General features: G+C 42.3%; 1 protein-coding gene across 9 annotated transcripts in view; it reads left to right on the top strand.

The window, feature by feature from the left end:
- BIRC6 (baculoviral IAP repeat containing 6) overlaps positions 1–27,558 on the top strand; it is a 195,025-nt gene that overhangs the window by 35,915 nt on the left and 131,552 nt on the right. For all 9 annotated transcript variants that reach the window (XM_004582721.3, XM_036497048.2, XM_004582720.2 and 6 more), the window contains exons 6-11: positions 1,618–1,700; positions 4,272–4,494; positions 4,573–4,733; positions 10,265–10,323; positions 10,667–12,061; positions 25,556–25,705. In XM_004582721.3, the coding sequence (XP_004582778.2) occupies positions 1,618–1,700; positions 4,272–4,494; positions 4,573–4,733; positions 10,265–10,323; positions 10,667–12,061; positions 25,556–25,705 (2,071 nt within the window). The remainder of the gene's footprint in view (positions 1–1,617; positions 1,701–4,271; positions 4,495–4,572; positions 4,734–10,264; positions 10,324–10,666; positions 12,062–25,555; positions 25,706–27,558) is intronic.

The following is a 27,558-nucleotide window of genomic DNA, read 5'->3' as shown; positions in this document are numbered from 1 at the left end:
GCATTTTTTTTTTTAAAGATTTATTTATTTTATTACAGAGTCAGATATACAGAGAGAAGGAGAGACAGAGAGGAAGATCTTCCATCCGATGATACACTCCCCAAGTGAGCCGCAACGGCCGGTGCTGCGCCGATCCGAAGCCGGGAACCTGGAACCTCTTCCGGGTCTCCCACGCGGGTGCAGTGTCCCAATGCATTGGGCCGTCCTCGACTGCTTTCCCAGGCCACAAGCAGGGAGCTGGATGGGAAGTGGAGCTGCCGGGATTAGAACCGGCGCCCATATGGGATCCCGGAGCGTTCAAGAGGAGGACTTTAGCCATTAGGCCACGCCGCCGGGCCCTCAAATGCATTTTTAAAAGTGTGGATTTTATAGAATCTTCTTCTTGTATTGGGGACTAAGTATTCTTAACCTCATAAAATGTATAATAAATTTACTTCCTTATTAAAACATCAAATAAAATTTTATTAACCATAAAGGTACATATTTATGGGATACAGTGGTTTTTTTGGGGGGGTTATTGTTATTATTATTATTATTTTTTTTTTTGCTTAAAGTCTGAAGTTTTTAATGGATGTAAAATGCAGGTTTTTGGAAGTACTGTATGAGTTTCAGTATGTATATGCTATGTGCAGTGGACACTTCAGGGAAATCTATCTGAACAGTTAACATTCCTTTCTGCTATGAAAACTCAGAATCCTATCTTCTAATTTTTTAAAAAATGTTTGAATTCAGCATACAAACCTGAAAACTGATTGTTTCTGTGAACTTACTCTGAAGATGGAAATTTATTATACATTTACCACATTATATTTTATATTTATTCTTTAAAGTTATTAAAATTCATTTTGCAATCTGCAGTTATGTAATGTCAGTAAATATGTTGTTTTTTGATGCATATGTCAAATTGTGAACTGATAAATAGCATTTTGTTTCATGTTTCTCAGAGAATATTACATGAATTAATTAGCTAGTTTTTTTTTCTTTTGAAATTCTATGTAATTCAGTTTTTAATAATGGTCCTATTGAGCGTATGTCTTTTTTATATACTCAACTATATTTCAGATAGTGAAGTATTGTCGTTAGAAGATAGTGGATCACTGAGTAATGTGTGTGCCTGTGTGGTTTTGAGTTAGTGTTTGCTGATCATAGGTGTTGTATCATGATTTTTCAAGTAAAGTAGCCATTTCATAAACATGTGGGATTTTTAAAAAGGCTGATTATTGTATTTGAAAAGCAGAGTTGCAGCGAGACAGAAGGAAATGTCTTCTGTTTGGTTAAAGGTCGAAGTGGTCAGGATTGGGAGAGGCCAAAGCCAGAAGCTTCTTCCTGCTCTCTACCATGGTTGCAAGAGCCCAGACACTTGGGCCATTTCTTCTGTTTTCTCAGGCATCTTAGCAGGGAGCTGGTTTGAAAGTGGAGCAGCTAGGGCTCAAATTCACAGATTTATTTGTTGTGGCACAATGCTGGCCCCACATTTGGAACTTTAATGAATCGTTGGGGCCTAATAGTACAGATTAATTTTCTTTCCTTGGTGTAAGGTTTAAAATTGTGATGTTTTGAAAGAAAAGAAGCTATTTCAGTACTGATTAACCTATTCTGTCTTTTCTAATTTTGTAGCCTGCTTCATCTGGAGATGATCGAGCCATGTGTTTTACTTGTAGTGTCTGTCTTGTCTGTTGGGAACCTACTGATGAACCTTGGTGAGTCTTGATTTTTCTGGCTGTAATAAGCTAAGGTAGTTCTACAGATATGCATTTAAGTTTTACTTTTCCCCTCCTGATACAGTAATCCTCTCACCTTTTTGCCACCATCTGGAGAAAGTAAGATAGCACTGTCTGTAGTCTCTCAACATTGTTTAGTGTGCAGTGCCTCTAGCGTAAACATGGGATATATGCCAGTTAGTAGAACTAGGCTCTGACCATAGACAGATATGCTGCAATCATACCTTAATTATGTAAGTAAAATATAAATAAAAAATTATACTTAAAAAAATGTAAGTAAGAAATAAAAACCCAAGGTAAAGACAGGAGAAATAACATTGCAGGTTTTGGTCAGGTGTGGATTTGATTAAAATATGTGCTTGTGGCCTGTGGTGTAGTGTAGTTGGTTTAGCCTTCACCTGTGATGCCACCTTCCCCTGTGGGTGCTGGTTCGTGGCCAGACTCCTCCACTGTCTTTTTTTTTTCAATGATTTATTTACTTGTATGTGGAGAGAGAGAGACAGAGATCTGCCATATGCTGGTTCACTCTGTTTACTCCTGTCTGAAGCTGGGAGCCAGGAGCTTCCTCAGAGACTCTCAGAATGGTTTAAGGTCCAAAGGCCTTGGGCCATCCTCCACTGTGTTCCCAGATCCTAGATAGGGAACTAGAATGGAAGTGGAGCAGGCAGGATTCAAGCCAGCACCTATATGGGATGATGGAGCTGCAGGTGCAAGATTGCTATGCCAATTTGTTTTAAAGATTTATTTACCTTTATTGGAAATGCAGATATACAGAGAGAAGGAAATCTGTCTGCTGATTCACTCCACATGTGGTCGCAATAATCGCAGTTAAGCTGATCTGGAGCCAGGAATTTCTTCTGGTTTCTTCATTTGGATGTGGGGTCTCAAGGCTTTGGGCCATCTTCTGTTACTTTCCCAGGTCACAAGCAAGGAGCTGGATGGTAAATGAAGCAGCTGGGACATGAACTGGTGCCCATATGGGATCCTGGTGTGTACTAGGCTACTGCACCAGGCTCACCTCATTCACTTCTTTTTTTTTAAAAAAAAAGATTTATTTTTATTTTTATTACAAAGTCAGATATATAGAGAGGAGGAGAGACAGAGTGGAAGAGCTTCCATCTGATGATTCACTCCCCAAGTGAGCACAATGGCCGGTGCTGTGCTGATCCAAAGCCAGGAACTAGGAACCTCTTCCGGGTCTCCCACGCGGGTGCAGGGTCCCAAAGCATTGGAGCTGTCCTCAACTGCTTTCCCAGGCCACAAGCAGGGAGCGGGATGGGAAGTGGAGCTGCCAGGATTAGAACTGGCGCTCATATGGGATCCCGGGACGTTCAAGGAGAGGACTTTAGCCAGTAGGCTACTGCGCCGGTACCCACTTCATTCACTTCTAATCCAGCTTCCTGCTTAGTACCTGGGAAAGCTGTGGAGGATGACTCAAGTCCTTGGAACCCTGCATCCACATTGGGGAAGGTTTGACTCCTGGGTTTGGATCAGCTACCTCAGGCTGATGCAGTCATTTGGGGAGTGAACCAGCAAGTGGAAGATCTCTGTCGTTGTCTCACTGTCTGTAGCTCTGTTTCAAATAAAAACTAAAAAAAAAAAAAAAAAAAAAAAAAAATCCCCTAAGAACAAATCATGTTCTTGAGAGTTCAGTATAGATGGATTATAGAAAGTATCTGCATATTGCAAATTGCTCTGGCTTTATGGGCGTATGCAGGTAACTTGGTACTAGAATCTGAGGATGCTCCAGTCCTTTGTATAAAATGGCATTGTGTTTTCACCTAAGTTTTGCACATCCTCTGCCCTATTTTACATCATCCCTAGGTTACTCATACCTACTACAATGTGAATTCTACAGATTAGTTGTTTTACTGCACTGGTCAGAAAATGATGACAGGAATAAAGCCTGTGTATTTTTTATCTGAAGTTAGTTAGGTTGAGAATCTGCAACCCATAGACATGGAAGTCTGACTGTTGTTATGTGGCTTACAAACTTTACTTTCTAAGGTACTTTGAAAGAAAATTCTGTTTGAAGTTTTTGGTCTGACTGTATCCTATGGTGAACTTGTATTTCTATGTTTTTAATATATGAATTTTATTCATGTTTTGGAAATCTCCTTGCTTTTAGATATTTACGAAAATTGAAACAAATGATTTACTTATTCACATTACAAGGAGACCAATGTGTGGCAGTATCAAAAGTTTACACTTGATCTTAGCCAAAAGGCCGAGAAGCGATAGTATCAAAAATTTGAAGCAGTTTTTTTAGTGTGATACTACAACGCAAATGAGAAGATGACATTGTTGTCCCAGTTTCTTCTGAGCCTGACTTTGTTGGTAGCCAGTTACAGTAATAATGGCTAGTGTGCTTTGAATGTAGAGTATGTTAGAAGGAACGTAACCCTGGTTGGTACCTGTAAGTCTTCCAATTATTAATGCTTTGTAACTTCAGTTTTTTCAGAGAAGATGATGATCCTAGTTTTGTTTCAGTGTATAAACTTCACTGCTTTGCTGTTCAGTAAACTTTTTCCTTTCTTAATCTGTATAAAGGTCTGAACATGAGAGACATTCCCCCAACTGCCCGTTTGTGAAAGGTGAGCACACCCAGAATGTGCCGTTGTCTGTCACTCTTGCCACGAGTCCTGCACAGTTTCCTTGTACGGATGGAACCGACAGGATATCTTGCTTTGGGTCTGGAAGCTGCCCTCAGTTTTTAGCTGCTGCAACTAAACGAGGAAAGATTTGCATATGGGATGTTTCCAAACTTATGAAGGTATGTTTGAATCTTGAAGCAACAGATAAATAACAGAGGGGAAAATCAGTGATACACTTAGGCTTCTCATTTCTTCAGGTGCACTTAAAGTTTGAAATCAATGCCTATGATCCAGCAATTGTACAACAGCTTACTCTGTCAGGAGAACCAAGCTCAGGAGTTGATTCAACAAGACCAACTTTGGCATGGCTGGAGGATTCCTCCAGTTGCTCAGATATACCGAAATTGGAAGGAGATAGGTATGTGACTTTGTTTATTGTTACAGGCTTTTGTTTTCCCCTAAAGTTTGCATTCTCAGTGTTCTAATGAAACAGACAGAAAAATGGTTATCTTAGGAGATTGAAGAACAGAGATTTAGTTAGAAATCTTATCCCTTGTGTAAAATTTTTTTTTGTGGAAATGCCATTCTCTATAAAATATATTTTCTATCTTAATCTGTAGGAATTAGAAATGATTGCCACTTTGAAAAAGAAAAGTTTGAATTGTTAAATGAAATTCTTGAATTAGATTTGTAATTTTGGCTTCTATTATATCTTTTCATAGAGTAAAAAAAATTAAAGTTTTGTATTTCCAGTAGCATCTTAAATTATTGAAGTGCTAATAAAAGTGAAATGACCTGAGGTAAAACATGAGTACCTAATTGTTTGGAGCAGTACACCAGTATTCACTGATTTGACATAGCATAAATATGTCTGGAAATATTTTCCTAAAATTACGTTTCTGGATTTTTCTCTAAGTCTGACAGATTTGTGATTTCTCTCGCTCTTTTGGGCTGCATCTGTTCCGTGTGGGGTAGAATTAGTAAAATCCAGTCCCTTGTACTTGATTCCAAGGAAGCTGTGCAGTTGTCACTGAGCCAGGTTCGGTTCACACAAGCAACATTTGCAGTATTCGCAGGCTGGCAGAGGGGAAGATCTTCTGTCCACTGGTTCTTCCCCATATGGCCACAGTGACCCGCACTGAGCTGATTGGAAGCCAAGAGCCAGGAGTCTCTTCAAAGTCTTCCACATGGGTACAAGTGCTATTTTCTCTGGCCATAAGCAGGGACCTGGATAGGAAGAGAAGCAGCCGGGACACGAACCAACCCCGCTTATGGGATACCAGCACATTGAATATGGAGGATTCACCTGTTGAGCCACAGTTTGGGCCCCTGTTTACCCCTTTCTTTTTTTTTTTTTTAAGATTTCTTTTTTATTTTTATTACAAAGTCAGATATACAAAGAGGAGGAGAGATAGAGAGGAAGTGGAGCTGCTGGGATTAGAACCAGCGACCATATGGGATCCTGGCGCATTCAAGGCGAGGACCTTAGCCACTAGGCCATGCCGCCGGGCCCTACCGCTTTCTTAAAATATACATTGTATTCATAAATGTATGTACTCACATTTGTACTAGAAAACATCACTTTGATATATGTTCTGGAGTTGAGATTTAAATTCCTCTGCCTGATTAAAAAAATATGTACGCTGTATCTGGGCACAAGGGACTATTTGCCCAAGAAAGTGGCAAACAGTTCACACAGAACGATTTCAGGTGTTCGGCATGATAGTTGCCACTTGGGACATCTATATCCCGTAACGAAGTATCTGCTTGGCATACTCCCCTTGTAATCAGCTTGCTGCTGATGGTTTTCCCAGAAGGTGGCTGGTGAAGCAGATCTGGTTAGGTTCCAGTTATCGATGTGGGAAAACTCTGGCCTCACCCTGGCCCGCCTCCCTTTCCTTCCCTCCCCCAGAAGACATGACAGCTGAATTGGTGTGGAAGGAAGCAGAGGAAGAGGGAGAACTGGCATTCCTAACCTTAAGCCTCTCTGGGTTTCCCTCTCTCAGAGGAACTAGAAATCCGGTTTGATTTGTAGTGGTTATAATGAACTAGATTAGTCTTTTTGTAACGAAACATAAATTGGAACTAGTTTTAAAATACCCCATGTGGCTTTCATTAACTTGAAAAATAATATGTTTAAAGTAACTATCATTGTAATTTTCTTAGAAATTGCTTTTTAGCCGTTTCCACTTATTTAGGGAAAAAGGTGTGGAAACAGTTCTAATGAACTAATGTTTTGTCTAGTTGTTTCATTAGTTGTTTATTTTGTCAAATTTATAAAAATATCCTGAATTTAATTTTAAAGATATTTATAGTATTAATATTAACCAAGATGTCCCATTATTTATAACGTTTAGTTTTCAGCACTATGTAGAACAATTTTTTTTAAGATTTATTTATTTAGGGCCTGGTGTGATGGCATAGTGGCTAAATCCTCACATTGCATGTGCCGGGATCACATATTGGTGCACCAATTCATGTCCCAGCCGCTCCACTACCCATCCAGCTCCCTGTGGCCTGGGAAAGCAATAGAGGATTGCCCAAAGCCTTGGGACCCTGCACTCCTGTGGGATACCTGGAAGAAGCCCCCGGCTCTTGGCTCCTGGCTCCTGGCTCCTGACCTCAGATCAGTGCAGCTGTGCTCCAGCTGTTGCAGCCACTTGGGGAGTGAGCCAAATACATGAAAGATCTTTCTCTCTGCCTCTCCTTTCTCTGTGTATCTGCCTTTTCAGTAAAATAAATTTAAAAAAATTATTTGAAAATCATTTACGCACAGAAAGAGACAGCATAGAATTGTGTTGTATATTGAGCAATTTTTTCCGTTATTTCTTAGACAATTTTGTTAAATTTATTTCCACTTATTTGAAGCGTAGCTGAAGTGTAGAGATGGAGAGGTCTACCTTCTGTATGCTGCAACAGTGGGATTGTGCCAGACTGAAGGCGGGAGCTAAGAACTCAGTCTGTGTCTCTCATATGTAGTTGAGCTACTACCTGCTGCTTCCAAGGCTATGCATTCACGGGAGACCAGTGTAAAAGCAGAGCTAGGGCTTAAGACTGGTTCCACACTGGGACACAGGTGTTCCCTGTGGTGCCTTAACTGTTGGGCTAAGTGCCAGGTCCAACATGTACAATCTTTACTAAACAGTTTTAATTTACCCGTATCGTTTATATTGCTGAGTACTTTGTGAAAGGCTTTCTGTCCTGTGCATGGCGTTACTAAAGGGACTGATGTTATGACACACCGGGTCGAAGTGCTGCAACACCTGCATCCCATATGAATGCAGGTTCTAGTCCTGGCTGTTCCACTCTGATCCGGATGCCTGCTGATGGCCTGGAAGTAAAGCTGAAGATGACCCAATGCTTGGGCCTTTGCTGCCCACCTGTGATACCTCAAATAAGTTCTTGGCTTCAGCTTGGCCCAGACCCGATTGTTGCAGACGCTTGAGGGGAGTAAGCCAGTAAATGGGAAATCTCTGTCTTTTTCACTCTTTGACTCTCCCTCTCTCGGTAATTTTGACTTTCAAATAAATAAAATCCTTTTAAGAAGTCTGTAGTTGGGGCTAACTTGGTGGCCCTGGAAGGGAATCCTGCCTGCATTGCTGGCATCCCGGATGAGTACCACTTGTTTTACATTTCTGCACTATGAAGTGTTTTTTTGGATTTACTAGCTTCACAAACCCAAAACAGAGAAACTTTGTCCAACACATCTGGGTACCTGCCTTCAAATTTCAGCCGTTGTCTTGGAATATATCTTTCAGCATCTTAAATTCACCAACTTACAGTATTTATTACAAATGTCTGTTCGTTTCAGATGAAGTACATCATGTTTCAGAATGAAACATTGTTATTTCTATAAAATGAATCTTGATTTTTACAGTGAACTTAACAGTTTTAGGAATTACTGTAGGTATGTAAGTTATTTTGGAGTAATTTGAAATTACATCTTTTTTTGATGATAACAGGAAGAGAGTAAAGTAAGTGTGAATACAAAGAGGGAAGCTGACATTTATTCTGCATTTGAGTGGAGAGCAAATGAGGTCCTATCTTCTGAGTAGTAATAGTTTCCCTGCATGTTGCGGAGTTTTTTTCTTTCTTTCCTTTTTTTTTTTTTAAATGTTTGTTTAAGATTTGTTTATTTAGTTGAAAAGCAGACTTAAAACGCTCGATCTTACATCTGCTGGTTCATGAACCAGTGGTTACAATATAACCAGTGGTTACAATGGCCAGAGCTGGACCAGGTGCTAGGAGCTTCTTGCAATCTTCTATGTAGGTGCAGGAATCCAAGCACTTGGGCCATCTTCTGCTGCTTTCTCAGGCCTGTTGGCAGGCGGCTGGCTGGGAAGTGGAGCGGCGGGGACTATTGCCAGTGCCCGTAAGGAATACTGGCATTGTAGCGAGTGACTTTACTAACCGGCATAGCACCGGTCCCTCTACTAAACTCTTGTACAGAACACAAGGTGTTTCACAAAGTATTGAGCAAAAATGAACAAGATGTAGGTACATTAAAATTGTTTAGTTAAGATTATGTGAGTTGGGGCGGAGCTTGGCTCAACAGTTCAGACTCTAGCTGGAATACCTGTGTCTCCTAGGGGAAATAGAATTTGAATTGAAAATAGGTTTTAATTGCAGCTCTGCTTTCATGGTGGCCTTTGGAAATGCGCAGCGTAAGAGAAAGCAGGTACTTCTGTCCTTGGCCATCCTTCACCCCGCATCCCATCTTTAAATTTTAAAGATTTATTCATTTATTCAAAAGGCAGAGTTTTGGAGAGAGATGTCATGGAGGCTCTGCAAAACATGAAAAACCCTGAGCAGTGAAATGCATGTGTGTGAAAGTACATATACAAACCTGTATATTTATTTATTCAGCTCTTCTGTTTGCTTTTAGGTTACTGTCTTGAATTCAGTGATAAAATAGTTCTTAAAATGTTAAAACTGTAAGCTTATGTACGATTTTAGTAGCAGCTTTTTAAAAAAATTCTCTTAGTTGCCTAGATCACCCCCAGTCCTATAATTGTCTTTAAATTTCTATGAATGATGGGCCCGGCGCGATAGTTTAGTGCCTAAAGTCCTCGCCTTGCATGTGCCATGATCCCTTATGAGCGCCGGTTCTAATCCTGGCGGCCCTGCTTCCCATCCAGCTCCCTGCTTATGGCCTGGGAAAGTGGTGAAGGATGGCCCAGAGCTTTGGGATCCTGCACCCGCATGGGAGACTCAGAAGAGCTCCTGGCTCCTGGCTTCGGATTGGCTCAACTCCAGCTTCGGATTGGCTCAACTCCAGCCATTGCGGTCACTTGGGGAGTGAACTATCGGACGGAAGATCTTCCTCTCTGTCTCTCCTCCTCTCTGTATCTCCTCCTCTCTGTATATCTGCCTTTCCAATAAAAATAAATAAATCTTTAAAAAAAATTTTTCAATGAATGATGGACCCAGCGCTGTAGCCTAGTGGCATCAGGATCACATATGGGCGCCGGGCGCCGGTTCATGTCCCAACTACCCCACTTTCCATCCAGCTCTCTGCTTGTGGCCTGGAAAAGCAGTCGAGGACGGCCCAATTTCTTGGGACCCTGCACACCTGTGGGAGACCTGGAAGAAACTCCTGGCTTCAGATTGGCTCAGCTCTGGCTGTTGCTGCCGCTTGGGGAGTGAAGCAGCGGATGAAAGACCTTTCTCTCTCTTTTCCTCTCTATAGATCTCACTTTCCAGTAAAAAACCCATAAATTTTAATAAACAAAATTCTATGAATGAAATAGTAGCTTCTTTGTGATTTCCACATTCTATTTCAGGTAGACATTTATTGACTTAAGATGATTCATTTTCAGTTATGGTTTCAAACTGATTTATATATGTCACTGGTTGATGTAAGTAGCAGTGATTTTTTTTTACTAATACTTTGTTTTTGATGTATGAGTACTTCTTTTTAAATTGATTGTTTTTGTCTTTTGATTTAAGTGATGATTTACTGGAGGATTCAGACAGTGAAGAGCATTCCAGATCAGATTCTGTGACAGGTATATAAAAAAATGTAATAATGTCTTTAAATTCTTAAGTTTCATAGTTCTCCAGTTAAATACCTGTTTATGTTAATGTACACTTAGTTAATGCATACTCAGTTGTTCACTGATATACAGAGAAAACCAAAGCATTGTGTGTCAGACATCTTGAATTAGTGTTAAGTACATTATGTTCTGTAGCTAAGGTTTACATGTGGGCTAGTGTTGTGCCCTGGTGGCTAAAGTTGCTGCCTGTGTCGCTGGCATCCCGTATGGGCTTTGACTTGGGTACTGGCTGCTCCATATGGGAGCATGTCTGGCATATCCCTGCCATATCTAATGAATATGGTTCTTTTTGAAGGGCATACATCACAAAAGGAAGCCATGGAAATAAGCCTGGATGTAACAGCACTCAGTATTCTCCAACAGCCAGAAAAGCTTCAGTGGGAGATTGTTGCAAATGTGCTGGAAGATACTGTTAAAGATCTTGAAGAACTTGGTGCAAATCCTTGCTTAACCAGCTGCAAGAGTGAAAAGACAAAGGAGAAGCACCAGGAGCAACACAACATTCCCTTTCCGTGTTTGTTGGCGGGAGGTTTACTAACATACAAATCTCCTGCGACCTCACCCATTAGTAGTAATTCTCATAGGTCACTGGATGGTTTAAGCAGAACTCAGGGTGAAAATATATCAGAGCAAGGGTCAACAGACAATGAATCCTGCACTAATTCAGAACTTAATTCTCCTCTAGTAAGGAGGACTTTGCCGGTTTTACTTCTTTATAGCATCAAGGAATCTGATGAGAAAGCAGGAAAAATATTTTCACAGATGAACAATATTATGAGCAAAAGTTTGCATGATGACGGTTTCACTGTTCCCCAGATCATTGAAATGGAGCTGGACAGTCAGGAACAGCTGTTGCTGCAGGACCCACCTGTGAGTTACATTCAGCAGTTCGCAGATGCGGCCACCAACCTTACCTCTCCAGATTCTGAGAAGTGGAGCTCAGTGCTGCCTAAGCCTGGGACTTTGGTTCAGTGCTTGAGGCTGCCGAAGTTCGCAGAGGAGGAGAATCTTTGCATAGACTCCATAACTCCCTGTGCCGATGGAATCCATTTGTTGGTAGGACTGCGGACATGCCCTGTTGAATCCTTGAGTGCAATAAATCAAGTAGAGGCCTTGAATAATTTAAATAAATTAAACTCTGCACTATGTAGTAGACGGAAAGGTGAGCTGGAATCAAATCTCGCTGTAGTCAACGGTGCAAATCTTAGTGTAATCCCACATGAATCACCAGCAGATGTACAGACGCCTCTGATCATTGAGCCTGAGCAGAGGAACGCCAGTGGTGGATATTTAGTGCTTTATAAAATGAATTATGCCACTCGGATAGTGACTTTAGAAGAAGAGCCCATAAAAATTCAACATATCAAAGATCCCCAGGACACAATTACCTCGCTCATTTTGCTTCCACCAGATATATTGGATAATCGAGAGGATGATTGTGAGGAACCTGCTGAAGAAATGCAGTTAACCTCAAAAAATGGCTTTGAAAGGGAGAGAAAGTGTGACATTTCAACTCTTGGACACCTGGTAATAACCACTCAGGGAGGATATGTAAAAATACTAGATCTTTCAACCTTCGAGATTTTGGCCAAAGTGGAGCCTCCTAGAAAGGAGGGCACTGAGGAACAGGACACATTTGTCTCCGTCATCTACTGCTCGGGCACAGATCGGCTGTGTGCGTGCACCAAAGGTAAGCCGTCTGTTTTGGTTCTTCAGATCCACCAGTATATGTGTGGTGTTTGTTTGCCTGCATACCAGTGTGAATCTTAGATCTTACAGATGCCGGGGAATTTATTGTTTTGTAAAGTAGTAGTAAAATCTTTCTGTTGTCTTAATGACTCTCAGAGCCTTTTTTTTTTTTTTAAAATATTTTGGTTTCATAAGTAAGTCATTAAGGTCCTCAATGTCTTTAACCTCAAGAAAATAACCAATTGTAATTGGTTCTGTAGTTCTAATCCAAAATCTTAGGCTTGGAACTCATTAAACCTTGTTTCCTAGTTTATAAGTTAGGATCTATTTCCCATGTTTGTTAAATGAAATCGTATATATGAAATTGCTGGCACAGCTGTCAGTTTTTATTTTTGAAATAAAAATGCTTACCATATATTTGCTAATTTTGCCAGATTTTTTTCTTACTTATTTCTAATACTTGACTGACAATAAGTCCATTTTATAACATTTTAGACCCCATTTCGAATTAATACATGACGTAACAATATTTGTTTTACTCTAACTATTTTACATTGAAGAGATAGCAGATGTTTCAAAAAGGATTATTGACAAAGTTGGCCAGAGTGAAGGAGTTTTAGGCAAGGCCCCAGTGAAGCCTAGCTGATCGGGATTTGGGATTTGAGAAGAGTTTTCATGCTTCTCCTTTGCTGTTCAAACGGGAATTTACCTGAGTTTTTCCTTACTTCACATGGTTTTCGAGAGTTTAGCTAAGGGGTGTCATGTTAATGAAGTCGTTCAGATTATTACCACCTTTTTGCTGCATCTAATGAAGTGACGAGGGGAAAAAGCCTGAACTAATATTAAAATCCAGCAAGGTTAATCTACGAAAGTAATCAGTGCCGAATAAATTTAGTTAATAAAATTTTGAATCAGAATTAAAAAGGTCAGAAAAGCCACTAAAATCCTGTGCGATTTCAGAGATCATTTTAACATTTTATGAGGATTTTTTAATGGTTTATTTATTTTTATTGAAAAGGCAGATACACAGAGAGAAGGAGATACAGAGAGAAAGATCTCTCTGCTAGTTCCCTCCCTAATGGCTGCAAAGGCTGGAGTTGAGCTGATCCGAAGCCAGGAGCCAGGAGCCTCTTCCAGGTCTCCCACACGGGTGCAGAGTCCCAAGACTTTGGGTCATCCTTGACTGCGCTCCCAGGCTACAAGCAGGGAGCTGGATGGGAAGTAGAGCAGCCACTTATCCTGTGAATGAAACAGATGTGACATTTGTCTTTGGAGTATATTAAAATAGCACAAAACTGTTTCATAAATATAAATCTACAGTTAATAAGTGTTATAGACTAATTTTAAGTAGAAATAAAGTAATGGTAGATCTGACAGCTATCTTTCCTGAGACCTGTGTTGCGGCACAGTGGTTGAAGCAGCTGCTTGGGATGTCCCCTTCCCAAGTGGGAGGTCTGAGTTGAATTTCAACGGCTGCACTCCTAAGTCCACTTTCTTGCTAATGCATTTGGGAGGCAGCTGAACATGGTTCAAGTGGTTGGGCTTTGGTCACCCTCTGGGAGACTGTGTTTGAGTCTTGGCTTCTGCCTTTGCCAGCACAGCTGTTGCAGGCATTTTGGGAGTGAATCATTGGATATAAGTTCAATCTTTGTTTCTCCTTCTCTCTCTGTAACTCTTTTGGTCAAATAAATAGGGTAGAGTTTTTTTTTTTTTTTAAAGGAATCCTTGACATACAAGAGAACTATTACAACTCAGAAGATGATACCCCGCCACCCTTCTCATTTGCTTCTTGGAATCAAAAGAAAAGAACAAAAGTAAATTGCTTGAAAGGCTGGGTTGAGAGAGTGTACTGTCTGTTGACTCACTCCCCAGAAGCCCTCAGCAAGCCAGGGCTGGCCAAACCAAAGCCAGGGGTCTGGAAGTTAGTCCTGGTCTCCCCACGTGAGAGGCACGACCCAAGTGCTGCCTGCAAGGGTGCATTGGTGGGAAGCTGGATTGTAAGCAGAGGAAGCATTCCAAGCGGTGGCTTAACCTACTGTGCCAGATAATGTGCCACTGTGTAACAGGGTGCTTTGTTTATTTAATGTAAAAATGGACACTTGAGTTGTTACACCATTTTCTACGAACTTTTCACAAAGTTCGTAGAAAATAATGAAATAATAAAAAGATAAGTTTGTGTTGGTGCAAACCATTTTTGAAATTTATAGTCTCGTATTGGTGGTACAGTGGGTTGAATTACTGTTTGTGATGCCGGCATTCCACATCAGTGCACATGGTTGAGTGACATGCTGTGCTTCCCACCCAGTTCCCTGCCATTGTGCCTGGGAAAACAGCAGTTGATGGCCCACTTACTTGAGCCCCTGCCATCCATATGGGACACCTGTATATTGGGGAGTGGAAGAGCTCTCTCTTTCTCCTTCCCTGTCATTGTGCCTTAACATATATATTTTTGAAATCGGTGCCCATGAGGGTTATTTAAAAAATTTAAAGATGAATATTATGAAAAACTGCATTGATTAAATTTTTTGTACCAAAATTATGTTCAAGTCTTTTACATTTGATGTGCAAGTTATTTGGGCCCTTCGTTTTCATTCTTTTTAAAAATATTTTTAAATTATTATTTTCTTTGAAAGGGAGAGAAAATTTTCTATCCATTGGTTCATTTTTCAAAAATGCTTGCCATAGCTAAGGCTGGGCCAGTGCAAAGGTGGGAGCTTAGCAAGCTGAGCTTCCGCATGCAGTATCCACATCCCATATGGGCGGCCAGTTCTAATCCTGACTGCTTCACTTCTCATCCAGTTCTCCTCAAGGTGTGTCTTAACACTTGTGTGTGGCAAGTGCTTGTCTTGGTTACCATTTTTTTTAAAGATATACACCCATTATTGTGGCATGATAATGTTGTATACAATTTTTTCAGGAATCACCACATGGTTTTCTGTGAAGGCTGCACAATTTTACATTTTCACAAGCAATGTTTTTTTTTGGGGGGGGCGGGGGAGGATCCTTAATATTTCTACTTCCAGCCAAGCCTATTTTCTGAGGGTGCGTGTTGAGTAGTAGCTATTGTAGCAGGTGTTAAATGGTAATTTGAACTTGTTTGTAGCTGCTTTTGGTTTTGATTTTTATTTCTCTGATGATGAGCAATGTTGAACACGTTTTCATGTGTTTACTGGTCATTTGTATTTCTTTTCTAGAGAGATATGTTTATGTCCTTTGTTTTTAAATTCAGCTATTTATTGAGTTGTAGACTTTTTCTTTAAATTCAGACATTAGGCCCTTATTAGATTTATGGTTTGTAAATATTTTCTCAATCTGTGGGTTGTCATTTCACCGTCTTTATAGTGTCATTTGATGCACAAGAGTTTAATTCTGAAGAGTTGTAATTCATCCACTAAGCCATTGTGCTGGGCTTCCTGTCCTTTCTCTTCAGCTGCATTGGTGGAGGGGCACCCTCAGGGCAGTGTGTTGTTTTTCCCCGTGGGTGGGCCCTTGCTGCTTCTTGGAATGCTTTGTGATTTGTTGTTGCGAATGGGTCTCTCTGACTGCTGTGCTGTGGTCCTTTGGAAATCTAATTCTTCCAGTCAGGGAGAATGTCCCTTGCTGTTGGCTGCAGCTGTCCATTTGTGACTTTTCCAGGCTATTTTTACAAAGACTGTGTTTGTTATTACGTATGACCTCTGAGGTTTAGGTTTCATTCTCTCTGCGGTCAGGGACCTGATAAATTTCCTTGCTCAACTGTCTCTTCTCCAAAGGATTCTAATCTCTTCAGTCTTCCCATAGAGCAGACCGCTTCAGTCTGAAAAGGCCAAAGTGTTTGCTCTAGTCCTCCGGGCACTGCCAAAGCAACCAAAATACACAGCACCACCTTTTGGGGAGGACAAGGTCTCCAGCTGCTAATCCTGGTGCAACCAGCAGCTCCAGGCATGGGAGCCACTGGACCTGAAGCTATGCCAGGGCTGAGGTCCGAGGGATGGCACCAGCTGGCTGTTTCTCTACTCCTTTCAGTGTGTAGTGGGAGATCTTTATTCTGCTAAGGGCTGTTTGGGTAGTTGTAATGTTATTTGTGGCCATAGGAGATTATCGTGTTAAAAGTTAACCCACCAAACTCTGAATTACTGGTCTTAACACTGCCCACGAGCTGGACGTTCCCCTCCTGGGCTCTAGAACTTTTTGCTTTGCTATTTGGCCTGAAGTTATCAATCCCTCAGTTCCATGCTTATTGGTTTTCAGTGTTTTAATTTACCAGAATCTACTTTAGGGAGCTGGCACAGTGGTGTAGTTTGCTAATCCTCCGCCTGCACTGTCAACTTCATCTAGATGCCAGTTCTAGTTCTGACTGCTCTACTTCTGATCCAGCTCCCTGCTAATGGCCTTGGAAAACAGTGCAGGATGCCTTAAAGTCTTGCGCCCCGACACCCTCGTGAGAGATGCGTAAGAAGCTCTGACTTTGGACCTGCCCAGATCTGGCTGTTTCAACTATTTGGGGAGTGAGCCAATGGATGGAAGATTCTCTCTTTCCTCTCTTTCTCTCTCCATTCCCCCCTCCTTTTCCCCCTCTCTAGGTAATTCTTGCAAGTAAAATTAATATATATTTTTAATATCTGCTTTAGAATGAATACTGACTTACTTTCATTTTGCTTTTTAAAAATTTCTTTGTGAGATGGATACCTGCAAAGAGACGTGGAGAGAATTCCCCTCAGCTGGTTCACTCTCTAGATGCTTGCTGAAGCAGGGCCCTGACCTCTAAGCCAACCCTGCCTGTTGTCCTCCATTAGCAAGGAACTAGCATTGGGAATTGGTCAAATCTGCCCACTCCACTTCAGGATGTGAATGTCTTCATGGCTAGGCAAGCACCCATCCCTGACCTAGACCCTGCCCTTGGGTACTGCCTTTAGATATGTTAGAAACCAAACAAAAATGTTGTTATTATTTTATATGTACAACTTTGATCTTTTAAAATAGTTGTGAAAGAAATGAGAAAAAATAATATTTACTTATCTTTTATTTTTTTTCTTTTGTATTGATTGTAAGACAGATGTGCTAGCATAACATCCTCTCAGTCTTCCTTATCTGGAAATGTCTGCACTTCATTTTTGAAAGAATGCTGTGTATGGAATTAAAGTTGACAGTTTGTTTGCCCTTTGAATGTCATCCCAGCGTCTTCTGTCCCCTCTGGTTTGTGGTAGGTCATCAGTTAGTTGGTGTTGCTGTTTCTCTCTCTGTGATGTCATTTTTATCTTGGTCTTTTCATGATGTTCTCTGACTTTGACTCTCAATAGTTTGTATGTATGTGCGTATCTCTGTCTTGTTTGACAGTCATATGAGTGGATTCTGAAGCGTTTCCATCAAATTTGAGAAATTTTGGCTCTTCCTTTTTTTACCCTCCAATGATTTATTTATTTAATTTATTTTGAAAGATTGGAGAGACACAGAATATTCTACCCGCTGGTTCACCCTCCGTAAGGCTGTAGCAGTTGGGTGAGCCAAGCTAGAACCAGGAGGGAAGCTCTTTGCTACCTTCACTGCTTTGGCCAGGTCTTTAGCAGGACCTAGATAGGAAGTGGAGTGGGTAAGCTGGCATTGCAGGTTGTGGTTGTACTGGCTACACCACAATACCAGTCCCTCACTGTTTCTTCAGATTTTTTTTTTCTCTCCTCTTTATGGCGTTCTAGTTGTTTGTATGTTCTCTTTTTGTTGGATTTATTTATGTATGTTAAGGATAGAGATTTACACAAGTGGGGAAGGCCAGTCATACAGTGCTCCTCCATTTACTGGTTCACTCCCCAGTTGGGTGCAGTGGCTGCAGTTAGACCAGGCCTAAACCCTGGCATTCCTCCTGGCTCCTCCACACAGGTACCAGGGCCTCAAATATTTGAGCCATCATCAGCTGCCTTCCCAGACGTACCAGCAGGGAGCCATATTGGGTGTGGATCATCTGGGACCCCAACCACTGCTCACATGGGATCATGACCTAATGCGTGCCATTAAACTGACCCTAGGTGTGTGTTCTTACAATTCAGCTGCCTCTCAGGCCTGGAGTTCTCTTCATTAATGTTTTTCCTTTTGTTTGTTTTCAGATTGGTTAATTCCTCTTGATCTGTCTTTATGTCATTGATCCCTTCAGCTACTGTCTCAAATTTGCTATAGACAGTGAAGTTTTCTTTTATTTGTTTTATTTTTAAATATTTTACTTAGGACCTTCAAAATTTCCTCTTTTTTATTTTTAGGATTTATTTTTATTTGAAAGACAGATTTTAAGGAGAGAAAAGGAGAGCTGGATAGAGAAGGTCTTCCATCCACAGCTCTCAAAGAGCTGCATCAGCCAGAGCTGAGTTGATCTGAAACTGGGAGCTAGGAGCCTGCTCTGGGTCTCCCACATGGTCCCAAGGACTTGGACCATCCTTCGCTGCTTTCCAGAGCTGGATCAGAAATGGAGCAGCTGGGACTTGAACTAGCACTTATAATGGATGTTGGCATCACAGGGCAAAGAATTAGCTTTCTGCCCTATCAGACCAGCTCCCCCTCCCCTTGTTTTTAAGGTTGGTTTGTTTTTATTGGGAAGGAAGATTTACAGAGAGAAGGAGAGAGAATGGAAGATCTTCCTTCCAATGATTCACTCCCCAAGTGGTCATAATGGTTGGATCTGAGCAGATTTGAAGCTAGGAACCAGGTTTCCCACTTGGGTACAGGGTCCCAAGCTTTTGGGCTGTCCTCCACTGCTTTCCCAGGCTACAGGTAGAGTGCTGGGTGGGAGGTGGAGCAACTTGGATGTGAACCAGTGCCATTTGGGATCCTGGTTTTTGCCGGGTGAGGGTTTATCCGCTAGACTACAGTACCTGGCCTCCTTTTATTCTTTTTTTTATTTTTTAGTTGTATAAATTTTATTTTTGATAATTCTTACACATTTGATTAGGGTGAAAAGGGTCAAAGACTAGAGGAAAGTAGGTGAAACCATTGTTTTGACATTCTCTTTTTTCCTTCCTGTATTTGTGGGGAGGGGAGGCACGAGGGGGGAAGCCACACCCAGCCTCCCAACCATCCCATGGTCCCTGATGTGTGGCATGCTCTGAGGGTCCTGTTCAAGTGGTTTTGATAGTTCAACAGTTCTGTGTTGCTGCTGATCTTGTATTTCAAGCATGATGAAATCTCTCCAAGACTCCACTGGCTGACATAATCTACCTAAGAGTCTCCGTTTGTCCAGGTATTCACTGCCAACATTTGGGTGGGATAGTTGGTCGATTTGTTCTGTCCTCCATCCTCTGCTATGGTACCAGGTGTATTCTGCAGTTCCAGTGTACTGCTAAATCCTTCATGTGCATCTAGATATGCTGTCCCCTGCTCCATCTGAGCCACTGAGGAGACCCAGCTCTGACACATGCATTTCATGGTCAGATCATGGAACCTCCATGGTTGGAGTTCTGAGTCCAGTGGTTTGTTTGGGGGACTTCCCAAAGAACTTCATCTGAGGTCATCCCTGACCTGATTCTTGTGTGTGCGTGCCAATACAGGGTCTGGCACAGTCCATTGCCCAGACTGCCCTTTGTGCACACTGTTAGTTGCAATTGCTGGGTCACATGTCTCCTGCTCTGTCTTCTATGCGAACTAGTGTGTGTTGCAATCCAGCTCAATCCTGCCTGCTGCACATTCGACCTCATACAAACCAGTGGGAGCTGAAGTCTAATTGGAGCAAACTGCAGTAACCTCCATCAGGCTCACCCCTTGTCCTGGTTCCTGTGCTTGCCAGTATGTACAGCAGACTGGTTCTTTCTGTCCCATGTCTCATTCAGCTCTTTTTTTTTTTTTTTTTTTTTTTGTATATGGATGGAAATGCCATATTTCAATTCTTTTTTATTTTTTATTTATTTTTTTTCTTTTTTTTCTCCTATTTTATTGTGTTGTTGACAATCTTTACATAGTTAATTACAGTTAAAGAAAGAAAAAGAAAAAAAAAAAGGTTCAGGGGGATAGGGAAGTGGGTAATACTATTATGTCCACATTGTTTCCATCTTGTATCTGAGGTAAAGGGGGATATTGAGGGGGAAGCCCCACCCGGTTTCCCGCCCACCCCGAGTCCCGGATGTGGGGCATGCTCTGAGATATGTGCTCGAGTGGTGTTAATAGTTCTCCGGTTATGAATCGCTGCCAGTTTCGCTCGATGAGGTCGTCCACTGATTGATATGGTCCATCATAAAGTCTCCGTTTGCCCCATATATCGCTGCCAACATATAGCTGAGATGAATGATTGATCTGCTCTGTCTTCTGTCTTTTCTTGATTAGAGTTCTGAGTCCAGCAGTTCGATTAGGGAGATCTCCAAAGAAACTTTGAGGTATTCCCAGACTAGTTTCTTGTATGTTCTAGCAAGCACAGGGCCCGGCACAGTCCATCACCACGATCAGCTGGTGGTTGCAATTGCTGGGTTGGTTCTGTTTTCAGTCCCGAGTTGCACTGGAACCAATGGGTGTTGCAGTCCAGTCTGGTTCTGCCCAGCACGTACTCGGCCCTCACACAAACCAGTGGGAGCTGCAGCCTAGTTGGGGCGACCCACAATAACCCCCACCAGGCCCGCCCCCTACCCTGGTTTGCCAGTATGTGTAGCAGAAGACCAGTCTGTCCCTCATCCCATTTGGCTCTTGTACGTGTCAGTGGGTATTAAAGCTTAGTTCTATCTAACCAACTCAACCATCCAGCCCTCACGGGTGTTGTTGAGTGCCTCTCTATCTAGCCATCCCAGCCCCCGTCCCAGTCTTCATGCCCTCCCACGGGAATAGTGACCCAAGAAGGGGGAACCCAGCCCTCACGGGTGTTGTTGAGTGCCTCTCTATCTAGCCATCCCAGCCCCCGTCCCAGTCTTCATGCCCTCCCACGGGAATAGTGACCCAAGAAGGGGGAACCCACTTTTATACATGTCAGTGGCTATGGAAGCCTAGTTCATCCCAACCAGCGACACTATTCAACATCTGCTGGCGGGTGCAACTCTCTGCTAGCCATGCCTGTCCCAGTCCTGGTTCTCTTGCTCACTAGTCTGAGTGGCAACCCAACAGGGAGGTGCCTATTGTTTCCCTTCTGGGTCCACTCCCACTCGCGGGTATTGCACTCTTCAGGTGGTACTGCAATTTAGCTCGACAGAGATTTCCCCCTGTGCCAGCATCTGCCAGCTGATGCTGTGGCAAAGCCTAGCCAACCCACACCCCCTCTGACTTATGCATGTACCAGTAGGTACAGTCCACCTAGCCTGGCTTATCCCTGATCCAGCTTACATGCAGGTCAACAGGTGTTGTAGCCCTGCATGGTCTTGTCTGCCCCCATCCCAGCTCTCATGCTCACTAGTGGGAATTGTGGCCCAGTAGGGGGTCTCCCTGCAGCCCGCCTACCGGCTTCACCCATTCTCTGCTGGGTCTCAAGTGTGCTGGTTGGGTGCTGCGGCCCTGTCTAGCATGGCCTGCCTCACCTCAGCAATTGGCAGTGGGTGTTGTAGCCTGACCCAGCCCTGGTCTCCCTCATTTCCATCTCACGCTTGTGTGAACTACAGCCTAGCCATCCCCAGCCAGCCCCTAGTCCCAGCCCTCATGTGAACTAGCTGGTATTTCTGCCCAACATGGCATGACTCACGCACTGTTCTAGCTCTCAGATTTGCCAGCTGGTGATGTGAACTGGTCCAGTCTGGCTTGCCCCAGACCTGAGCCAAAGGTATGCCTATGAGTACCTTTCCCCAGCGTGTTGTGGGCTGCTCTCTTTCTTGATTCTCGTGCTCACCTACAGGACTGTGTTCCGACAGAGCAGTTCCCCATGTTTCTCCATCAGAACCTCTCCGAATGCCAGATCTCAGCACACCGGTGGATCAATGGGCCAACCTTACTTAGTCCACTTCCTGCCCCATCAGGAATAGTGACTTTTCCTCACCAACCTTCACCCATTCTGGTTCTTATTGTTGGTGCTACAACCCAGCCAAACCTTGTCCATACCGAGACACAGCTCACACATGGATCGGCAGGAACAGAGACCTACCCCAGCCCATCCTACACCCATCCTGGTTCTCATGAGCTGCAGTGGGTGCTGCGATCTAACCCAGTCTTACTCGCCCCAGACCATTCCACAGCCATGCTGAGGGTGACTGCAACCATATGCAGAGCAGACGACAGCCCCCACTCCAGCCCCTGTGTTCACCAGTGTAACCCACAACCCAGCCAGGACATCCTCTTAGCTACCCAACCAGGTCTGATCCCAGCTATAGATCTTGTGTGTGCCAGTGGTTGCTCTGACCCAGTTTGGCTTAGTCCCTCCCCTGTCTTGGTCTTCGCCTTCAGATGCTGCAGTCCTAACTCTGACTGTTGGGTGCTGCAATCTGGCCTTGCTCACTCTGCTCTTATGCCAGGCTCATGTGATAGACCAGTAGATGTGGCAGCCTAGCCTGGCATGACCTGCACTCCATCCTGGTTTCTGCACTTGCCAGTGGGCTATGGTTTGCTCGGTCTAGCCTGGTTTGCCCCCTTCTAAAACTAACTCACACACTTGCCAACGGATGGAGCTACCCTGCCTGGTCTGCCCAACACCCAGACCTATATTTCACGCTTGCTAGTGGGTGCTTAGCCCTTACATGGCATGGCCTGCCCCTTCTGTCCCTGCCTGTATGTATGAGCTAGTGTCACCTAGCCTGCCCCATACCCTGTTTTATGTTGCTGTGTTGGGTGCTGCATCCTGGACCTGCCCTGCTTGTTCCCAGTCCCAGTACCGGTGAATTCCATGGTCACATATAGGTCAGCCCATTACCATCCCAATTCTCAAGCTAAGCAGTGGGACTTGTAGATCCATAGGATTGTGCCCACATATCCCCCACAGAATTCAATGCCGGACCTGGTTCTCTTTCATGGTGGTTGTTGTCATAGTCCAGCCTAATGTGACCTATTCCCTGATCTGACTCTCATTGTCAGGTACTGGAATCTAGCCCTGCCAGACAGGCGCTCAGTCATAGCTTGTGTGTGTCCGCTGGCATGTAGTGGTCAGCCATGTTCCATGGTAACAAGTCCAACCCAGGGCTTCCATGTGGGCTGGTGCATCGGTTTGACCCATAAAGATCTTCAAGTCTCACTTCTCCAAACCTCCAGGTCTAAGTCCTCTCACTTACCTGCAAGTACAGTGGCCCTGTCGTTGGGTGTCCCTCAGGATTCATTCCTAAACTACAAATACAGTGGCCGTATCCATGGGTGTCCCTTTGCAGTAATTCCATACTCCCAAGATCCCAGAAATAGCTACCAGGTGGCCAGCGGGCAAAGCCCAATGCCAGTAGCCGCTCTGGCTGCTCACAAGCCCATAACTCTCCCGCTCCTACCAGACATGGATGAGGAGCTAGGATCCCCAACAGGAATCCTGGGCTGGCAGGGGTACCCCCAGCCACAGCTACATGGCTGGGAGATCTAGTCACCCACACTGCTGCTCAGTTACCTGGAGTCTGCCCACCATGATGGTGTTTGTGGGCAGAGACATAATCCTGAGCATGGCCAGAGCCATCTGAGACATGTACCACTGTATGGGGCATGGTCACTGTGGACAGAGGAATATCTTGGACCTTGGGCTTGGACAAGTCCAGGACCCTCCGCTTGTCTAGTTAGCAGCAGTGGATGGGGAGCTAGGAGCCCCATCAGAAAGCCTGATCCGGCCTGGGTACCCCATACCATAGCAACCACGCCAATGAATTACCTGGACTTCCCATTATGTTCCTTTTTTTTTTTTCTGTTATGTTCTTTTTAAAGTAACCTTTTTTCAGTCATTTGGAACATGGCTTATTATAATCTTTTGTATCTTTTTCTTGTAGAAAAAAATTTAACATAGCTGCTTTTGAGTTTTGATCTGGTGAAATCATGACGTGGAACAGTTTCCCTGACCTCTTGAGTATAGTCACTACTTCTTTGTATGTCCTTTAATATTTCATTTGTTAGTGGATATTTAGAATGGCTCAGAGACTGGGTCCTGATTTCTCCCCTCCTGGAGTTTGTTGCTTTAGTTGATAACTCACCTGGGCCATTTTTTGTTTCCATTGTTTCCATTGCAGTGTGCAACTCGGGTGTTTCTCCCCTGCCCCTTGGTTTTTATTGTTAAGTGGTCTTTCTTTTTTGTTGCTGATGTGTCAACATAGTTTAGTTTCAGTTAAACACTGGTGAGCTGTTGTGTCCAAATACCTTGAGTTGGGAAGGCATTGGTTGTTTGAGTGTTCCCTGGGCTGCTTTTCTGCGTGTCCTCAGGTTCTTTTGTGTCGATCTGCCTGGCATCGTGATAGGGCTGCTTGGGCGGCATTGCTGCTCCTGGGTGTGTTTTGTGGATGTGCATAGTCTCTGGTCTTTGAGTTATATGAAATTTGCCAAGCCCTCGATGTTTCTCTTGCTTCTAGTAATTCCGTGTTAATTTCTTGCTATTTGTACTGGGTTGCTTGTTTCAGAGGCATTGAGACCTCAGTTAGAAGACCTTGTTTGTTTCCTATTAAGAAAAAATTATCGTTTTTAAAGTGGAAGCTTTCCAAACAAAGCTCAGCATGGAGCGACCTGAAGGCTGGTTTAAGGGCTCCCCCACCTGCACTGACTGGTATGTCTGTCCTGCTTTCCAGTTGTGTTTTAGAAAAAGGATTTAATGATTTACTTGTTTTTGTCAGTGAATCTTCAAATACATTTTGCTAGAATATGCTATTCTTTGTTTTTTCTTTTTGTTGTTGTTGTTTGCTCTTTTGGGGTAGGCACAATGGCACCTACAAGCACTGGCATCCAGTAAATGTGCCAGTTTATGTGGGGAGGGGGCTGCTGCACTTCCCATCTTGCTACCTGATAGTGGCCTGGGAAGACAATGGAAAATAGTTCAAAGGCTTGGAATGCTTCACCCCCAGGGGACTTGGAAGTAGCTCCTGGCTTTGGATCAGCTCAGTTCTGGTCTTTGTGGCCACTGGGAAGTGAACTAGCAGTTGGAAGATATTTCTGTCAGTCCTTGTCTCTGTAAAATCTGCCTTTCCAATAAAATAAATAAATCTTAAAAATATTTTGCTTTTTTTTCTGTAACAGATTTAAAAGCTGGAAATTAGTTTTCATTTCATTGTAGGCACTTCAAAATACCCAAAATATTTGATCAGTTTTGTACTGCTGGCATTAAGAGGTTGGGCTGTGGAGTTCCATATAGCTATTGCATTTGTTCTTTACCTCAAGGGTTTGGGTGAAAACTAGATGAATGAATCAAACACCTAAGATAGTGTCCTTCATGTAGTTGATACTAATAAATACTTATTTTCATATGTGTGTGTTTGTAATTTTCTTATAGTTGGTTGACAGTTTATAGGACTTTCGCAATATAATTTCCAAATTCTTGGAGGTAATTTTATTTATTTCGGTAGGCCTTTTTTATCTGCCTATTAAGTAATGGTGAAACAATTAGAGTTCTTAACTAATTAGTACTGTATTTAAATATTTGAATATTTATCCATACTTCATATATCTGTGTTGATGAAATTTTGACCCTTAGGTGGTGAGCTTCATTTTCTCCAAATTGGAGGAACCTGTGATGATATTGATGAAGCTGATATTCTAGTGGATGGATCTCTTTCTAAAGGAGTAGAGCCATCTTCAGAAGGTTCTAAACCTTTGTCAAATCCTTCAAGTCCTGGCATTTCAGGTATGACATTAATTTTAAATATTTTTGCAAGTGCAAATTTTGATGATTTTCAATGTTCTGAGTATTTTACATAATCTTAAACATTACCTCAGTTATATTCAACTTTTGGTTGCTTTGTTGAGAGGCTGGTTGCTTTGTTGTTACTCTTTCAACAGAGTTGCTACTGTGTATTTGTCTTTTAGCATTTGGGAGATGTTACATAAATGTAAAATAAGAATTGATTTGTTACTTATGGTAGGTTAATATTAATGGTGCTGTATAAGAGGTAGAAACATTATTCTGCCATTAAGGAGCTTTTCTTCTAGTTAGGGAGTACTAAAATGGAAAGAAAGATTTATTAATTTATGAAAGGAAAAAATCAGTAGACTGAATAATAATTTCATGTGACAGAGGAATTAAAATCTGAAAAAGTATGTTCTCATGGAGTTTGTGTGCACACCACATTGTCAGCCTCTAAATCAGTTCAGTTTGTGGGTGATTGTTTTTGGTTGGTTTCTACATCTGTGTTCCATATTGCTCTCCAAAAGGTTCCCCAACCCACCATATGAAGAAATGATGGCACATTAGTCCCTGGTTTAGATAAAAAAATCTTAGCTTTGTGAACTTCTGTGAACCAGTCTCCAACTACAGGGTACTTTGTAATTCCCTTTCTTGCTCTTAACATGTCACACTAAGATTTTTTTTTTATCCTTGTTCTTTCTTTTGTGTGTCCATAGTTCTGTCATGCTTGACTCTTAGCACTCACCCCATTTCCCGTCCTGAGTCTAGAATTTTAGAAGAAGTTTAATAAGTAATGAAAAGTATTTGAACTTGAATATATTCCACGTGGAAATAATTTACAAAGTTAGTTTTCATGAACACTTATATTTGGGCATTTGATCATTCTTCCTGGCGCCAAGAGCAAACTTTTAGTGATCTTTAAGGATTGGCAGTGGAGTATGTTGCAGTCTGAAGTGCATTCATTGCAGGGCAGTGCTCTTGGTGTCGGGAGACTTTCTCTGCTGTGGTAGCAGGTTTCTCCTGCGCACTAGATTTCAGGAGTGCACACAGCCGCACCGGTGCTCTCCAACCCGAGCTGTACTGACCTGCTGTCATTCATCTAGGTTAACTCTATGACCTGTTGTAAAAACTAAGGTACTGAGTATACTAATAGTTTGTGCATTTTTGGAAGAATGGGGGAATTTCTCTATAAAGCTCAAATAATACTTTCTGTAAAGAAAAGATTAAGTAGTAAAGAAGTAATATAAAAAGACATTTATGTTGCATAAATGTTTATAAATAATACTTAATTCTGTCTTATTCAGATTAAAAAGGGTCTCAACTTCAAGGTAAAGATGTTGTTTGAAGTAAACATTATAATAATTTTGTAGAAATTGTCATTTGTGAAAATTTTCTGAACTTACCAAAACTCATGCTTAAATCTTTAAAATTCACTTTCTTGTTCATTTGAATAAGAACAACTTCTAAGTTTTGACTATTATCAGACATCTCATAGATGTGAATACATGTATTTGTAAAAGAAGATTAAACTGTCCAAAGCAGGTTAGTACCCTAATGTTGCTGGTAGATATCGAAAATACTTTGTTACCACAGATGAAGGCAAAATAGCATTTAATCTGTTTGTTTATAAGCATTAAGATTTCTGTATTGATTGTAAAAGGGTATATGTTTTGCTGGTTTTTAGCTTGTTCTTGTATAAGTATCAAGGTCTAGTGGATCTGATGGGAAAGGACTTGCGTTTGGTACCAATGCTTCTGTTGGCATTGTTGACTTAGGACTAAGTGAACCTCGGGAAGGTCTCTTCCCCAAGTTGATTTGGGGGTTTTCCAATTGCAAGTAGTTTTGCTGTGCTT

Source organism: Ochotona princeps, chromosome 8, assembly GCF_030435755.1.
Source record: "Ochotona princeps isolate mOchPri1 chromosome 8, mOchPri1.hap1, whole genome shotgun sequence".
NCBI classification, from domain to species: domain Eukaryota; kingdom Metazoa; phylum Chordata; class Mammalia; order Lagomorpha; family Ochotonidae; genus Ochotona; species Ochotona princeps.
Note: the sequence above shows the minus strand (reverse complement) of the source record. Positions and strands in the feature narration are given on the sequence as shown.